Source organism: Aegilops tauschii, chromosome 5, assembly GCF_002575655.3.
Source record: "Aegilops tauschii subsp. strangulata cultivar AL8/78 chromosome 5, Aet v6.0, whole genome shotgun sequence".
Lineage (NCBI taxonomy): Eukaryota > Viridiplantae > Streptophyta > Magnoliopsida > Poales > Poaceae > Aegilops > Aegilops tauschii.
Window position 1 is genome coordinate 260191882 of NC_053039.3, and position 16835 is coordinate 260208716.

General features: G+C 45.4%; 2 protein-coding genes across 2 annotated transcripts; both read left to right on the top strand.

The window, feature by feature from the left end:
• The first annotated feature begins 418 nt into the window (after positions 1 to 418).
• On the top strand, positions 419 to 3433 carry LOC109769584 (uncharacterized). The gene is made up of 4 exons (XM_020328312.4): positions 419 to 961; positions 1714 to 2196; positions 2488 to 3000; positions 3128 to 3433. Exons 1-4 carry the CDS (start codon positions 509 to 511, stop codon positions 3206 to 3208), a joined length of 1530 nt encoding a protein of 509 aa, XP_020183901.1. The 5' UTR covers positions 419 to 508; the 3' UTR covers positions 3209 to 3433.
• A 1603-nt stretch (positions 3434 to 5036) lies between these two features.
• Positions 5037 to 8814, top strand: LOC109769617 (uncharacterized). The gene is made up of 5 exons (XM_020328353.4): positions 5037 to 7514; positions 7588 to 7664; positions 7811 to 7847; positions 7933 to 8002; positions 8127 to 8814. The coding sequence occupies exons 1-5, from the start codon at positions 7280 to 7282 to the stop codon at positions 8680 to 8682; spliced, it is 975 nt and encodes a 324-aa protein (XP_020183942.1). The 5' UTR covers positions 5037 to 7279; the 3' UTR covers positions 8683 to 8814.
• Positions 8815 to 16835: the final 8021 nt, after the last annotated feature.

The window sequence follows — 16835 nt, forward strand, 5'->3', positions numbered from 1 at the left end:
TCCAACATACAACACTTTCAATTATGGTTCAGTCAGATTCTTCTAAAGCACTATCAGTTCTATCAAACAATGCATTGGTTCGTTCGGTATATGGGCATTTAGTTTAAGAAATTAAAGAGTTGATGTGTAATAGGGAGTTTTGTCCACAGAAGATTCACCGTAGTCAGAATAGAGTTGCGGATTGGTTGGCCAACTATAGCCGCTGCGGATTTATCCTTGCTGTCGGTTTCACCTTGTATTGAGGATTTGTGGCCTCTGAACTGTAACACTACTACAATGCAATAAAACTCCCTTTACCCCACAAAAGAAAAACATACACCAGAATACAAATACCCATGATTATGTTTTTCATTTTTTTTTGCAACTTGTTAGAAAAAGAGATAAGGCAAAAAAAAAAAAAAGGAATGCGAATCAATCCATGTTGGAGTTAAACATTTTTGTCCTTTGCTTCAGGTAGTTGACAGGCGTGTGAGTGCTCCCCTAGCTTTTTTCTCCCTCCCTTCCTCCAATGGCCACCACCGCATCCAAGTACCCCCAGCACTACGACGACGAATTCGAGGACGACGACGACGATGACGATCCCTCCCGCCCGCTTCCCGCCGGCAGCGCGGAGGATCGCCTCGAGGCCGTTCTTCGCCGCCTCACGGCGGACGAGGTCCGGATCCGGGTGCACGACGTCACGATCCGGGGCTGCGCCCGCACGCGCCGGGCCGCCGCGGAGGCAGCGGTGGGGCAGGACCTCGCGCGCGCCGCTACCGTGCCGGAGCTCCTGCGTGCCGCCGCAGCGGCCGGCGAGCGGCTCCGTCGCCTCGGCGCCTTCGAATCCGTCTCCATCACCCTAGACACCGCGCCACCGGGGGTCCCTGCGGACGCGAGAGGCGGCGCCGTCGTCGTCCTTGTCGACGTCACCGAGGCTAGGGGCCGCGCTGCCGGCGGGCTCGGCGTCTTCGCCAACACGGAGGTCCACACCGATCTCAACGAAAATGTCTTCCTTCTGTTGAACTGGGCTGACTTGCACGATTGCTTGATTTATTAACGTCAGACCAATACCGCCTTAATTCAATTTAGGGACGAGAGTCTAATTTAGCCAATTGAGGCATTCAGCTAAAACATTAGAGAATGGAGTACTTGAAACTGATTTGTATTTAGCTTCTTTTCTCCCACAATGATTAGATAATGCTTTCCCTTCGTATTGTAGCCTTTATCTAGAAGGTATCTGCAGTGTCTTGGGTGATGGATAGGAATGAGACAAATTGAGGTGTATGTGTGAATGTGTTTTGTTTCAAAAGAATGGAGCATGCAGTTCTTGCATTTACTTTGGGAAAACGAGAAATTGTTCTTATTCAGCAAAGGAATGGACTGTGATTGTTCTTGCGTCGACCTGCTACATGCACTTTGTGGCGTCACACTGTAGTTTTGCTAACATTTCCTAGTTTTTGCACACACAAATTATAGGTTCCTTTTAATGATTTCCTGTTCTAGCCCTTTGTGTGGAAGCCATGTTTATGTTAGTACAGCCATGGCCCACTGCATAACTGGGTGTAGGTTTGTGTGGGTCCGGGGTGGGGGTTGTGTTAATCATGCAAGGGTATTTCTAACGATCTCTTCTGGTAGGGAGTAGGATGCCATGGTGGTTATTATCAGCTGTACTATCCCAATGCATCCTTGAAGTTACTCATGCCATTAATTTCTCCCCCTTCAAATCTCTTGCAGACAAGATCATGCTCAGTTGAAGGTTCACTGAGGTTCAAGAATCTATTTGGATACTGTGAGACCTGGGATGCATCTGGTCTTCTTGGTTTAGATCAGACAATGGAGCTCAGTGTTGGAGCCTTAATACCGAGAATTGGATCAATACCCACTCCACTGATGGCTCAAGTGTCATTTCTCTCTGAGGACTGGTTAAAGTCCTCACTCAGAGAACACCTGATGGGGGTTTCTGTTGGGTTGCTCTCCACGATGAACCATAACCTTGCTTACAATCTCTCATGGAGAACTATAATTGACCCAGCACGGTTGTCCTCCAGTTCCATAAGGGACCAGTTAGAGCATAGCCTACTATCCTCTATTAAATATACATACAAAATTGACCAGAGAGATTCAAGCATAAGACCTACACGTGGATATGCTTTTCTTTCATCTTCTCAAGTTGGAGGTCTTGCCCCAGACAGCAAAAACACGCGTTTTGTTAGACAGGTATGTCGAAAATCTTTATGTTTGTAGTCATACTTTGTATTCCATTTCAGGATGTAGATTTTTTGTCCATCCTTTTCAATCTTTGCTCCTGCTTGACAAAATCAGCAACTTTGACTTTGAATGGAATAGTCTCCATCGTTATTTTCTAGTACTAGAATATAATGTGGTATACATTAGGGAAAATACTATCTTTAGCAACTGAACCTATTCAAACGGAAACATCTAGAAGTAGCAAAAACATACATTTTCAGTTGTCATTAGCATGATTAATTTTTATTCACCCTGCATTAGGAATTTGATCTTCGGGTAGCTATGCCACTGGGTGTGTGGAATGGTGCTCTGAATGCCGGAGTGGCTGCTGGGGTCATCCATCCATTGGCCACAGGATCAACATGCTCTATCTCATCACTTCCAGAACGCTTTTACTTGGGCGGCAATAGGTCTCTTGTTTGCCGCTTGGGTGGACCGTCATCACTATTGGGCTTCAAGTCAAGGGGGCTAGGACCAACAGACTCACAAGCCTGTGCCCCCAAGAATTCTGAAAATGCTGCTCCCATTTCTCCTGAGCTAGATGCACTGGGAGGTGACATAGCAGTCACAGCCTTTGCTGATCTTTCATTTGATCTACCTCTGAAGCCACTCAGGGAGCTTGGGATTCATGGCCATGCATTTGTCTCAGCTGGGAACCATGCTAAGTTCACAGAGCGTGATATCAGAAGATTTTCCGTTACCGAGTTCCTAAAAACGTTCAGGAGTTCTGCAGGATTTGGTGTGGTTGTGCCAACCAGATTGTTTCACATAGAGGTTTGTGCTTGGCATCCCTCATCTGCATCATTGAAGTAACTGGTGAAATTACATTATTTTGTCAATGATACACAGTATAACATATTAGTTTTTTGTACTGAATAAGTGTTTTCCTTTTTTTTACCAGATGAACTACTGCCACATCCTAAAACAGTTTGCTAATGACAGGGCGAAGACAGGCATACAGTTCAACTTCTCTTCGCCCTAATTTATTTTGCTACACCTTTCTATGAAGATGAATATTTGTATTAATTTTTCTTAATATGACCCCACTTGTCATTTTTTTCCCAAGAACTTGCAAGCCTCTCTAGAAATTCACAAACTGTAGGTGACGATGAATTCTTGTCCTGGCTTGTTGATTAATTGTTGTGGCCTGTAAAGTCTCGAATCTGAATGAAAATAAGAGATAGAGGGATTCAGTTTTCAATGCTTATCAACATGCTTCTGGAAGTGAGAGAAATAGTGATGTGTACGGAGAAAGATTGTACAGTGTGTGTAAATATTTTCCTGGAATCATGTTTTGGAAATTCTTATGAATTGACTGCTGGCTATCTTACCGTTGTGATTGCATAGGCAGAAATAGACATCTACTATGATGTTGGTCATCTTGCCGTGTAAAACATTAGCCGATTTTCTTTTTTGGTGTAGAGTAGAGGAGAAACACAGGTCATTTTCAGCTGTTACGGAACAACTTTATTGCTGATCTCAGACGGAAGAACATATACATGTGTATCCAGACGGACAGCAGATTCAGATTTCTAAGAGGACGGCGACATCTCTATCCAGGTGCTACGTACATCTCTCTTTTTCTGCAGTTGCAGGTAAGGCAGCTGCCACCCTGTTTGACATAATATGCCACGGGTTTGGTGAACCTAAACATTGCTGATTATGTTTGGCGTACTGTTGATCGAATTCTCCTTTTTGTCACAGTCAGTACCTGCACCCTTAACTAATTTCTTATTGCTACCATATATATTCTTTCTTTGTGGAGATTCTTTTACAGTTTCTGTTTCAGTCTACCTCTTCTAAGCTTCTTGTTTCTTTGCAATATCAGCCTGCATGAAACAGATAAATTTATGATTCTGCTTGATGATCTAATTAATTACAAAGTAAATCAGACAGATTAAGCAAATGGACTATTATTGCAGCTAGGACGATTAGCTGTCCAAGTTAGCTGGTCTTTGAAACTGGGATGATGAGGAAAAAAGAGGATTCTTTAATGTAGATCGAAAAGGCTAGTTCCGATTTGCTTTGAAAAGAATTTAGCATGGAATGGAATTAAGGATTCGCTTTGTACCATGCAAGTGTCAATAATGACAATAATGCAAAACGGAAAACTGGACATGCTTTGTTATGTCATTCATTCATATAAAGCTATATTGTCATTCTCTGAAAAAAAAACATAGCTCTATATGCTCTACACGTGCATGTTTGCTGAGATTTTGTCCTTTCATTTTCTTGAAATGATTTTGTCTGGTGGTCAATAAGTTTTGTTTACTTAGAGATCGAAATGCATAAAATATAGGAGAAAATCTGAAGGAGTTTAATCAAGAAGCACCAGTACACCTATTGGACTACCTGTACTATTTGCACTGCTAAGTAGTGGTATATCTGCCAGAGATGTCACTTTTTAAAATTTTGTTAGGGAAGAATGAAGAAAGAGAGTCAAAAAGAAGAATTTAATTGTGTACAAGTACCGTAAAGGTAAAGTGCTATCAGTTTATTGAACACCATTCAACAAAAAGTTTGATTAATAAAGTGTCCAATGCGTGTCAGGGTTACTACACTATATGTACTACAGATTATTGTCCTTTAGTTATGTCCATAATACATCTGGAGTACTCCCTTCATAAAGAAATATAAGAGCATTTAGATCAAATAGTGATCTAAGCGCTCTTATATTTCTTTACAGAGGGAGTATGGAGGTGCACTTGGTTTGATTTGTGCCCACAGGTCTTGGGGAAATTTGGTACTCTAGTACCAGATGCAAATACACTAATTTGTTCAAACCACGGCACTTTGTCAGGGTTGTTTATGGGTTGAATGTGAATGTTAAATTCAAACTTCATTAAAAAAATATGGAAACGCTAAAAGTCTGACGTCAGATTTTTAAGCATGGCAAGTCGAACGTTTTATGACAAAAATATGTTGTTGCGAGGATAGCAATTTTCTTTAGCGAGCAAGGCAATTCCTTACAAAAAACTGAACATGGCAAAGGATTTGCCATGTTTGCTAAAGGAATTTGCCATCCTCGCAACAACATAATTTGTCATCTCGGACGTTTGATTTGGCATATGCTTAAAAGTCTGACGTTCAATTTGTAGTGAAATCCAAAAGATAAGAAAAGTTGATGATTATTGACCAACTAGCAGTTTGTATGTCCAAGCTGCAGCATGGAAAGATGAGATGTGGATGTTTACGTGCATGGCATCGCCTGCAGCTCTCTAGTTGGTCAATTGGAGAACCCACCTATCTAGCTCCTTGTTCTCTGGTCCATGTTATATTATTGCTTAAACATGGTTGGCACATGGAAGGTTATATTCTTGTAAGCGCTCTGGCTATTTCCTACTAGTATAGCTTCCTAGTAGTGACCAAACTGCATGCAGTACTGCTGGTCCAGTCCAATATATATGATGATGCCAACAAGTCGTGAATGATGAACTGGATGTACGTACATCCATGGGTCATGGTGTAGGCGTACGTTCAACCTCAAAAGGCATGTAGCTTCTCTCCAACCTAGTTAGTTGTACGTCCTATTCCAGTTCTGAAATGTATGTCTTCATGGGATGAGTGGTCAAGCTTTTGGAAGTTTGACTGCTAAGATCTGCCGAATTGCATCGATAAATCCTCTCTTTGAAAATAATATTGCATTGGGTGTGGCTATGTCTCAGTCGACTGAGATTTAACCAAGTCTTAGTCAAGTGACATAGCATGCGAGAGAAAATGAAAAAACTAAGAAGAAAATTTTGCACGAATCTCAATGTAAGATCTCATGGATATAGTATCTACTGAGAGTTCGTTTGTTAAGTCTTAGTCGACTGAGACTTACAAGACTGTATCGTGCAAAATCCTTTTGTGCTACGCAATTTTTGTTGCTTATCAAAACGTACCGCAGCAGTCAGAGATTGTAGCCAAGCCTTGCATTTTGAGGACATACATGAAAAAGTCAGAAAGCGACCGACATACATTTCTAAATACAGGGAAACAAGAGTACATGTGCTTCATCAATTCATTGCTCTTCTCAAAACATGGAGTACCGCGCTGACATGTATGTATGTACACATATAAATCAGTATCAGGTTTGATGGACACATGTACCCCAAAGATGGCAGCGAGTGCATGCATGGAAACCCATGGGCGTGCACTCACACGTACACATATGTGCAGTGACTTTGTTGGACATGCTAGAAGTTTGTTAGTCTTGGCCTCTTGGGGGTACTTGTCTCCTCCTCTCGTTTTCACACCCACTGGTTAGCTGGAGACCGCAGAAAGCTACAGGCCAAAATGCAAGTTAGGAGCCCAAGACTTTGGGCAGTACTTAACTTTAATCACTAGCCTCTTAGCCGTGCCTCCTTTTTTCTCAAGGAATTATTGTCCCCTCTCCTCTCCTTGGCTAGTAGCACTAGCAGCTAGTGTTAGTGATCGACCAGCACGGCAGCACGTACTGGTTAGTTTTCCTTTCCCCTTTTCCGATCGACAGGAGCCGGCAGTACTGGCCGGTACTGTAAAGTTTTTGGGCGGTTATAACTGCATCTTTCACCCTCTCCAGATCGATCTATCCATCTATCTATCTCCCCTTTGCAGATGTAATGTATATAGGGTCTGTCTAGGTGTCACATCTAAGTTTATGTCCACTCTGTTTGTGGTCTTTTTTTTTGGCCTAGTTTTTTTTGTTTCTTGTTGCTGTATTATATACTTGTGGGAGATTAGATGTGACATCCTTAAAAAACATCTAGATGTGAATTAGACAAACTGATGTATATATGCTTCCTTCCAAGGGCCAGCCACCCGCATAAATATGAGTGAGATCATCCCTTGCTATATCGTCTCATACACGCCAGCTTAAATTCCCATATGCATCTTGACAAACCTTTCTAGATAGATAGGCAGATAGAACTGAGCCGTGACCTCACCATTAATTTGGCCCCTCTCTCTTTCTCCACACTACTGATCACTGCGATATCACCACTGACCAGATGGAGGCAGCGGCACCAAGGTCCTTGTCAACTAGCTACTAGATCGTCCGAGGCACGGCCGGTCGTCCGTTGATCTATCTCCCATGGAGGCGAGCAAGGGAGGCGATGGGAGCTCGGGCGCCTCGGCGAGCAACGATGACAGCACGGTGGAGGAGGAGGGAGCGAGCCGTCAAGAGCAGGAGGACGCCTGCAGGGGGAACTCTTTGTCGTCCTCGTCGGTGCGCCCCTACGTCCGCTCCAAGAACCCGCGCCTCCGCTGGACGCCGGAGCTCCACCACTGCTTCGTCCGCGCCATTCACAGGCTCGGCGGCCAAGACCGTAAGGCTTCCTCATTCAGTTACCATCATCTTATCCCATGTTAACTCCGTGTTTTGTGGGTGTATATATATAGGTGCAACTCCGAAGCTCGTTCTTCAGTTGATGAACGTCAGAGGGCTTAGCATAGGCCATGTCAAGAGCCACCTCCAGGTCTACGTTAATCAATTATTTAAACATCCGTGTGCAACTTAGGTTTTCTTTCTTGTCTGATGATGATCTTTCCCTGCCTGCTTTGTTTACTAATTAATGAACATATGTGTCCTCTTGCATGATGTCGTAAATTCAACCATCTTCAGATGTATAGGAGTAAGAAGATTGATGACTCAGGCCAGGGTATGTTGTGGGAGTAAAAATGAATGATTTTTCTTTCCTTGCTTTGGTGTTTTTCTGATCGATCTGATAGAATTTATTTTTGCAGTCATAGGTCATCTCCCCTTGCCCCATGCCTTCCATCATCGCCAGAGTGGCGCCGGCACCATGTTGTCAAGGTAGTTGGATCCATTAATTTTGTCTACACACCTTCAATCTGTTGCGTGGGTAGCAAATCATGCAAGCAACCAGTCCTTAGCTAGCTTCTTGATCTGACTGATCCCGTTGGTAACTATGAACTAGGTTTGGTGCTGCTGCATGGCCTCCATGGAGAAGCTTCCATGAACCATATTGGGCCCATGGTCGCCCCTTTCTTGGATCCAAGACCTACAACTCTTTGGAAGCTGAAGCCGAGGCGGCTTTCCTTCGGTCCCGAGCTCAACATGTAGCTCGGGCTGCATCTAGCAATCCGGGATTGATGATGCAGTCAGGCTGTCCATCTCGGAACGATCATCATACCATGAACCACCAGCCTAAACGACTGCTGCAACTGACAGTGCGCAATGACAACGATACCCATGTTCTTCTTGATCTTGATCTCGGTCTCTCGCTCGGTCTCCCCGTGCCGATGAGGGAGGCGAAGCGGAGGAGATCGGGCTGCGGCTGGGTGAAAGAAGGCCCTGATGAGAAAGGAGCCGATGAAGAACAAGTGGATGAGACCAGCACTGCCACTATGCTATCTCTGTCCTTGTTCTCTCCTAGGGATGCTCCTAGGAAGATGAGTAGTACTAGTGCTAGTGATCATGCAGTAGATGAGCATGCTACAAGGAGGGCAAGTACTCTTGATCTCACCATATGATCTACACAATGTGGTGATATCTCGTGGTACTTGTCCATACATACATATGTTATATATTATGTAGAGCGAACATATATACCTATGTTTTACCATACATATTATGTTATCTTCTAATTAATGTTTGTTGGTTTATAGGTGCATCTAAATTAATGAAGATATGTCCTCAGGAAAAAAGTCGTATGTTATTACGCTGGCTTTTCGGAAGATTTTTCTTTCCATTTTAAATCTAACAGTTAGTTTGAAAAGTTAAACAAAAAATCGTCCTAACCTAGGGCAGCCCAAGAGGATCCACCATCGTGATGATCGGACATGGTTTAGTTGATTTGAATCACGTGATCACTTAGAAGATTAGAAGGATGTCTATCTAAGTGGGAGTTTTAAGTAATATGATTAATTAAACTTTAATTTATTATGAACTTAGTACCTGATAGTATTTTGCATGTCTATGTTGTTGTAGATCAACACATATAAGGTAGTTAGTCATCAGGTTAAGCAAGGGTTCGCATGCTATCAGTAAAATATGTTGATGAAAAATAAGCACATTGCAGATTTATCAGATTAATTCAAGCCACATGAAAAAACCATTTAACCAAACCAAGCATGATTAAGAATAAGGAAATATAGCACTTGTATATGTTTCTCATGTATTAAGTGCAGCCAAATTCGATTTATTCCCCTCCCCCCCCCCCCCCCCCCCCCCCCCCCCCGCACACACACACAGAAAGGAAGCATCATCATCAATATGCAATTATGCACGGTGATCTCATGCTTCACCATGTATAGTATAACAAGACAAAAGTGATTGTACTGAATATAAATACAAAAAAATTCAAGCAGCCACAATAGCCAAGTCACCTATGTTGTCAAAGAGAGCCATAACTCACAACTCATCCTCCCACTCGAACATGAAACTGTAATTTAATTTTGTCGTCTTCCAAACAATTAGATAACCACCAAGTAAAACACATTAAGCAGAAAACGACCGATGATTCGAAGGATCATTAGCCCAAGTAGCATCTGAATAAGCCTAAAGTGAGAGAGAGAGAGGGGGGGGGGGGGAGAGTTCCACGAAGATATCGTAGAATGCGAAGGAGGTGGCTGTAGTAAACCTAATTGGGGGCAGAGGTGTAATGTGGACAAGGTAAAAAATATCCAGACTAGTGATAGCAACATAGACAAGACACCCAACAAGATGACGATAGCTCGCCGGATCTGACAAATTTCATAAGCCTGGAGGTGGACAATGAGCTCCATTGGAGTCTCAACAATGCACTCATCAATAAGATCGGCACAAGCAAGAAGATTCTAAATGTATTTTCTCTTGAGAAATAAAGAAGCCATCAGACATAGAAAAAACCTCAAACCCAAGTAGAGAAGAAATCAAAGATTGCACAGAATAAATTGTTCATTAAGATGAGTCTTCACAAAGGCAATGTGCTCGGAGTCATCTCTAGTGATGATCAGGCCAACGACATTGAGAAGAAGAAGAGTCTAACCACATGATGATCGATGTACAAAGAGTGTAGAGTCATGATCACTCGCTGAAAAACCAACAATAGTGACCACTACGGAGGAGGATCTCTCAAAACCATACATGAGGGGCTTGTTTAAGTCCATATAAAGAGCAGCAAAGATGAAATGTCATGACACGAGGAACATAATGTTGGGGAACGTTTCATGGAAAACAAAAAAAATCTACGCACACACAAGATCTATCCATGGAGATGCATAGCTACGAGAGGGGGAGAGTATCTACATACCCTTGTTGATCGCTAAGCGGAAGCGTTTATCAACGCGGTTGATGTAGTCGTACACCTTCACGATCCATACCGATTAAGCACCGAATGCACGGCACCTCCGCGTTCAGCACACTTTAGCTCGATAGCATCCTCGCCTTCTCGATCCAGCAAGAGGGGCGAAGTAGTAGATGAGTTCCGGCAGCATGATGACATGGTGACGATGGTGGTGAAACTTTTCTACCGGGCTTCGCCAAGCACAACAGATTTGGACGGAGGAGGAACTAGAGGGAGAGGGGCCGCCACAGACGGCTTGGAATTGTGGTGTGTATTGCCCCCTCCCCTGCTTTCATATATATAGGTGGACAGGGGGAGGGAGGCTGCCTAGGGCGCGCCCCAAAGGGGGCCGGCGCCTGCCCTAGCCGCGCCCCCTTCCTTCTTAGGCACGTGGGGGGAAGGCAGGAGGGGAGCCCCCCCCCCCTTTTCCTTTCCTTGAGCGTGGAAGAGAAGGCAATAGGGGGCTAGCCCTCTTCCTTCCTTCCCTAGGGCCGGCGGCCAAGAGGTGGGGCGCGCCAGCCCCATGTGGGTTGGTGTGCTCTCCCTCCTTGGCTCGTTTGGCCCAATAAGCTCCCGTGGCCTTTTGGAACTCCTTCCGGTGAGCCGATAATACTCCGGTGCATTTCGAAACCTTTCCGGAGACCAAATGCTATCATCCTATATATCAATCTTTACCTCCGGACAATTCTGGAGCTCCTCGTCATGTCCATGATCTCATCCGGGACTCCGAACAACATTCGTTCACCAACTCACATAACTCATATAGTACTATATCTTCAACGAACGTTAAGTGTGCGGACCCTATGGGTTCGAGAATGATGTAGACATGACCGAGACGCTTCTCCGGTCAATAACCAATAGAGGGACCTGGATGCCCGTATTGGTTCCTACATATTCTATGAAGATCTTTATCAGTCAAACCTTTATGAGAACATACGTAGTTCCCTTTGTCTGTCGGTATGTTACTTGCCCGAGATTCAATCGTCGGTATCTCCATATCTAGTTCAATCTCGTTACCGACAAGTCTCTTTACTCGTTCTGTAATACATCATCTTGTAACTAACTCCTTAGTCACTTTGCTTGCAAGCTTCTTGTGATGTTGTATTACCGAGAGGGCCCAGAGATATCTCTCCGTCATATGGAGTAACAAATCCTAATCTCGATCCATGTCAACTCAACAGACACCTTCGGAGATACCTGTAGAGCACCTTTATAATCACCCAGTTACGAAGTGGCGTTTGATAGCACACAAGGTATTCCTCCGGTATCCGGGAGTTGCATGATCTCATGGTCGAAGGAATATGTATTTTACATTAAGAAAACAATAGCAATAAACTGAAAGATCATATGCTAAGCTGACGGATGGGTCTTGTCCATCACATCATTCTCCTAATGATGCGATCCCATTATCAAATGACAACTCATGTCTATGGTCAGGAAACCTTAACCATCTTTTGATCAACAAGCTAGTCTAGTAGAGGCTTACTAGGGACTTGGTATTTTCTTATGTATTCACACATGTATTTAATTTTCCAATCAATACAATTAGAGCATGAATAATAAACCTTTATCATGATTAAGGAAATATAATAATAACCACTTTATTATTGCCTCTAGAGCATATTTCCAAGAGTCTCCCACTTGCACTAGAGTCAGTAATCTAGATTACATAGTAATGAATCTAGCACCCATGGAGTCTTGGTGTTGATCATGTTTTGTCCACGAAAGAGGTTTAGTCAACGGGTGTGCCACATTCAGATCCGTATGTATCCTATATACCTAAATACTTTATCCCCACTAACTCAATTATCTTGACATGCAACTATGCCAACTCATCATGCCATCATGCATGCTCCACTAAATTTAATTCTTTCAACATGCAACTATGCAAACTCACTATGCCACTATGCATGGGAAAATACCCAGCTTAACATGCATCATGCATGTTACTCCCTCTGTTTCTTTATGTAAGGTGTATTATTTTGGGCACGGTGACCAAGGCGCACAATTATAGAGGTGTTAGGACAAAAGTACCCTCGGCAGATTTGTTGGTTTGTGGCAAGTAAATCAGTGAGTCAAGGAAAGTAAGAGATACATTCAATCAAGAGAGAGGTAGTTTCCTTATTTTGATACAAGGAGAGATACAAGAAATCAGGAGAGAGATACTTTCCTCTTTTCGAAGGGATAAAAAGGGAATTATGAGGATTTAGAAGAAATGCACCTTACATTGTGAAATTTTATCAAAAAACAAATACACTTTATATAAGGAACGGAGGGAGTACTTATATTAAATAAATTTTCTACGACTGTATAGTAATCAAATATAGTAAATTATATGTGCTTGAGTTTCAATTCTCATATTGCTAATCAGAATACTTAAGTTTCACACCGCCAAATCTTACAGAAATTGTCGCATCCAATTCCCGCTGCAATGCTCGGTATCATCTCTAGTTTTACAAATTTCTATGTCTCCATCCTTGACCTTTTCACGAATGGAGTTGAAGCGTCGCTTGATGTGTTTGGTTCTCTTGTGAAACCTGGACTCCTTGGCTAAGGCAATAGCTCCAGTGTTGTCACAAAAGATTGCCATTGGACCCGATGCACCGGGTATTACACCCAGATCGGATATGAACTCCTTCATGTGCTGCTTCCGAAGCCGCTATGTTCTCCGCTTCACATGTAGATCCCGTCACGACGCTCTGCTTGGAACTGCACCAACTGGCAGCTCCACCATTCAATATAAACACGTACATATTCGGTTTGCAGCTTAGAGTCATCCAGATCTATGTCAAAGCTAGCATCGACGTAACCCTTTACGACGAGCTCTTCGTCACCTCCATAAATGAGAAACGTATCCTTGGTCCTTTCAGGTACTTCAGCATATTCTTGTCCGCTGTCCAATGATACACTCCTGGATTACTTTGGTACTTCCCCGCCAACAAACGTATGGCAAGGCACATATCAGGTCTGGTACACAACATGACATACATTATAGAACATATGGCTGAGGCATAGGGATTGACTTTCATTCTCTCTCTATCTTCTGCCGTGGTCGGACTTTGAGTCTGACTCAATTTCACACCTTGCAACACAGGGAAGAACCCTTTCTTTGACTGGTCCATTTTGCACTTCTTCAGAACTTTGTCAAGGTATGTGCTTTGTGAAAGTCCTATTAAGCGTCTCGATCTATCCCTATAGATCTTGATGCCTAATATATAAGCAGCTTCACCGAGGTCTTTCATTGAAAAATTCTTATTCAAGTATCCTTTTATGCTATCCAGAAATTCTATATCATTTCCAATCAGCAATATGTCATCCATTTAAAGACATTATAACTGTGCACTTTTTCAGCCATCTCAGGCTATTTGCGTTTGTATCCACCGGATCTTCAGTTTTGGTCTTTCTTGATCGTCCGATTACCTCTGAACCCCTTGTACTCGCTTCCTTCGCTACGACTGAGTGCTATCAGTGATGGGCCGCTGCAGGCGTGACAATTTTGGAAGCCTGCTATGAAATTGGGCCTAATGGGCTTCAACCCAGCCAAAAACAGATGCATCTATACCGTCCTTTCAACCCTAAAAAATGCAGCTCTCCCCTTTCTTCGCAGGGACGAAGCCGTCGCCTGGCGGCAGATCCTGGGTAATGGCGACTGTGTTGACGGAAGCAACCCGATGGCACGTCATGGCCACCACGCTTCGGGTCCGATTGACACATGGCCCCTCACCGGTCGACCGACCGGCGTCCTGGCCGGTGATGCCACGCGAAAGTGGACCGGGAAGCGAACATCTGGCTATTGATTGAACTTCACTTTCCATTGATTCATTGAGGTATTAATTAGGGATGATTAATGGAAATTGATGAATGGGCTAAACTAGAGATTATTGCAGGTCAATTATACATATGTCGTTTCGTGTTTTGCCTTTAATTTATGCACGCCCATATAATCTCCACCGCGTCGATGTTCCTTCCCTGCTCCCCTCACTTCTGCAACCATTCTCCTGTAGCCTTGGTTGATGGTTCCTTTCTACATCCCCTCTTCTGTTATTCTTCATCAAATCCAGTTTTGGAATTTATTTTGTTGATATTGTTCTTTCTACTCACAAACAATGCAGGTTCGCCTGCGAATAAGCTCCTCTACAACACCTCTCCTTTGTTCAATTCTGCGTGCGGATTTCCCAAGGTGCACCTTTCTGAAATGATTCCCCTTTGGAGTCAAATATTTGAATCGCTCGAGCAGACTAGCACAAACCTCTTGTTGGTAGAGGCGACACGGGGTTTCTTTCACGTGAACGGTGCAGAGCAACATTGGTTCCACATCTTGTATTCTCAGCACCCCACAAGGATTCACTCAAGTAAGAGTTAAATCCTATTTCTAGAGCATTACAATATATTCTACTTTTCATTACCACTATTGTTTCCTAATTATTGCAAGTCAGTGATATTTGAGTGAAGAAAGGGACATATACTGTACAAATTTATGCCCATCACGAGCTGCTTGACATCTGATGCCAGTTTTTGTTGCTTATGTTCTTTGGCTATGGGGATGTACTAGCTTTCTGGTATCCTAGCATTGGAGTGAACTTTGCACATGAGCAATTGCTACTACCGGTGGAGATGTGTCGTGGTGGGTGCACGACAGATGCCAAGGGATGGCCAAAGATAGGAGGAGGCTCGAGGGCACTGGTGGGTTCCAGAGGTGAGGTTGGCATGAGCGAGCGCGGGACGCAAGACATACCCAGGTTCGGGGCTCTCCGGAGAGATAACACCCCTAGTCCTGCCGAGTGTGGTTTATATGTTACAGTACAGAGTTGCTCCTGGAGCTGTATGAAGGAAGAAGGAGGGCGGACCAAGGCTTAGGCTGCTCCCTCTCCTCCGGTGTTGCTTGCTAGGTGTGTGAGTGGGTGGATGGGTGAGTGTATTGCATTGCCCGTATGCATGAGGGCTCCTGGGGGGTTTTATAGGTCAACCCCTAAGGGGTACAAGGGTAATGTTACAAGGCCGTAGGGCCGGGTTGTCGGTGTCCGGGAACCCGGTGCTGGGACCCACCGGGTAACAGGTTTCGCCGGGTTCCTCGGGCGCGGGCCCCATGCGCGTTGGGATGCTGCGCGCTGTCTTGTCGGTCGTCAGGGCGTGGCTGAGTCGAGTCGGCTACAGTGGCGCTCCGTCAGGTCGCCGCTTGCTGGCGTCATGGGTGACGATGGGTGCACTGTTTCCACACCAGCCCTAGTCAGCGGGTAGGTGGGGGGCACTGTTGCCTCGTCCGATTGACTAGAGGCATGGGCGGGGCACTCTGGCTCCGGTCATCAGTTGGTGGAGACTCGTCCCATCGTATGTCTAGGATGGGACGGTCGCTGACCCTCAGCCGGGTTGGAGAACATGCCAAGGGCGGTGCTGGCTTGTTGGGGAAGTCTCGAGTTTGGTTGTTGGGGCCGAGTTGAGGAGTCTGGCCGGGTTGGAGAGCTTGGCCGGGTTGAGCGACCTGGCCAAGTGCGAGCCGGATTGAGGGGCGATGCTGGCCCCGTTGTTTTTGAAAAGGATCCGGGTTTCGTTGCCTGCCTGGGGTTCATGCCCCCGACAGTAGTCCCCGAAGCTGTGAAGGTCCGCCGTCTTTGGATGGGAGGGCCTTCACAGTTCCCCCCCCTTGCGGAGGCGAATTTGGTGACCGCCGGGTCAGGCAACACCCACTGTGTGCCCGCTTCCGGAAGCCGGATCGCGGCATCCCGCTCATGGCGGGAAACCGAGGAGTTCGACGAATCTTGGGCAATCTTTCGGACCTCACGCGGCCGCCACGTGGCGCCTGGAAGCCAGAGGGGCCTGACAGGCCACACGCGTGACAGGACGGGGCGACGCCCTGGGGCTCGCCACGGCACACCCTTGGCCAATGCGCGCGGATTTATTGCGGCGTCCGCGGGTCGGTTGCCATTCTCCAAGCAGTTACTACGTGTGTACATGCGCACTTGTTGCGGGGAAGTGGGAGGGGCGAGCGCAAACGATCCCACTTCACCACGTTTCAAATCGTGGCCTATAAATTGGGGGCGAAGGGAGCGGCGGAGATCATTCACGCCCACGCTTCCCTGCCTCTTCATCCTCCCTCTGCTTCTTGCGACCGCCGCTAGCTGCGACGCCCGCTGATTCGAGCAGAGCTTCATCGCCATCTTCTTTCTTCTCTCCTCCGCGCTCGCGTGATGGCGCTGCCGTCAGGCTCGTGGATGGGATCGACCATCACTCTTGACGACATCGCCTATCTCCGCGACACCAGGTGCCTGCCGGGGGCGGCGGAGGTCGAGGCGCGCCTCCCGTAGGGCGAGCGGGAGCCGCGGCCCGAGGGCTCGTAGCGCGTGGTCTTCCTCCCGCACTTCA

Coding starts and splice junctions, on each gene's coding strand:
- LOC109769584 (XM_020328312.4), top strand. CDS start 509: ATGGCCACCACCGCATCCAAGTACCCCCAGCACTACGACGACGAATTC. Junction 962..1,713: donor GCGTCTTCGCCAACACGGAG/GTCCACACCGAT, acceptor AATCTCTTGCAG/ACAAGATCATGCTCAGTTGA. Junction 3,001..3,127: donor CCAGATTGTTTCACATAGAG/GTTTGTGCTTGG, acceptor TTTTTTTACCAG/ATGAACTACTGCCACATCCT.
- LOC109769617 (XM_020328353.4), top strand. CDS start 7,280: ATGGAGGCGAGCAAGGGAGGCGATGGGAGCTCGGGCGCCTCGGCGAGC. Junction 7,665..7,810: donor ATGTCAAGAGCCACCTCCAG/GTCTACGTTAAT, acceptor AACCATCTTCAG/ATGTATAGGAGTAAGAAGAT. Junction 7,848..7,932: donor GATTGATGACTCAGGCCAGG/GTATGTTGTGGG, acceptor TTATTTTTGCAG/TCATAGGTCATCTCCCCTTG.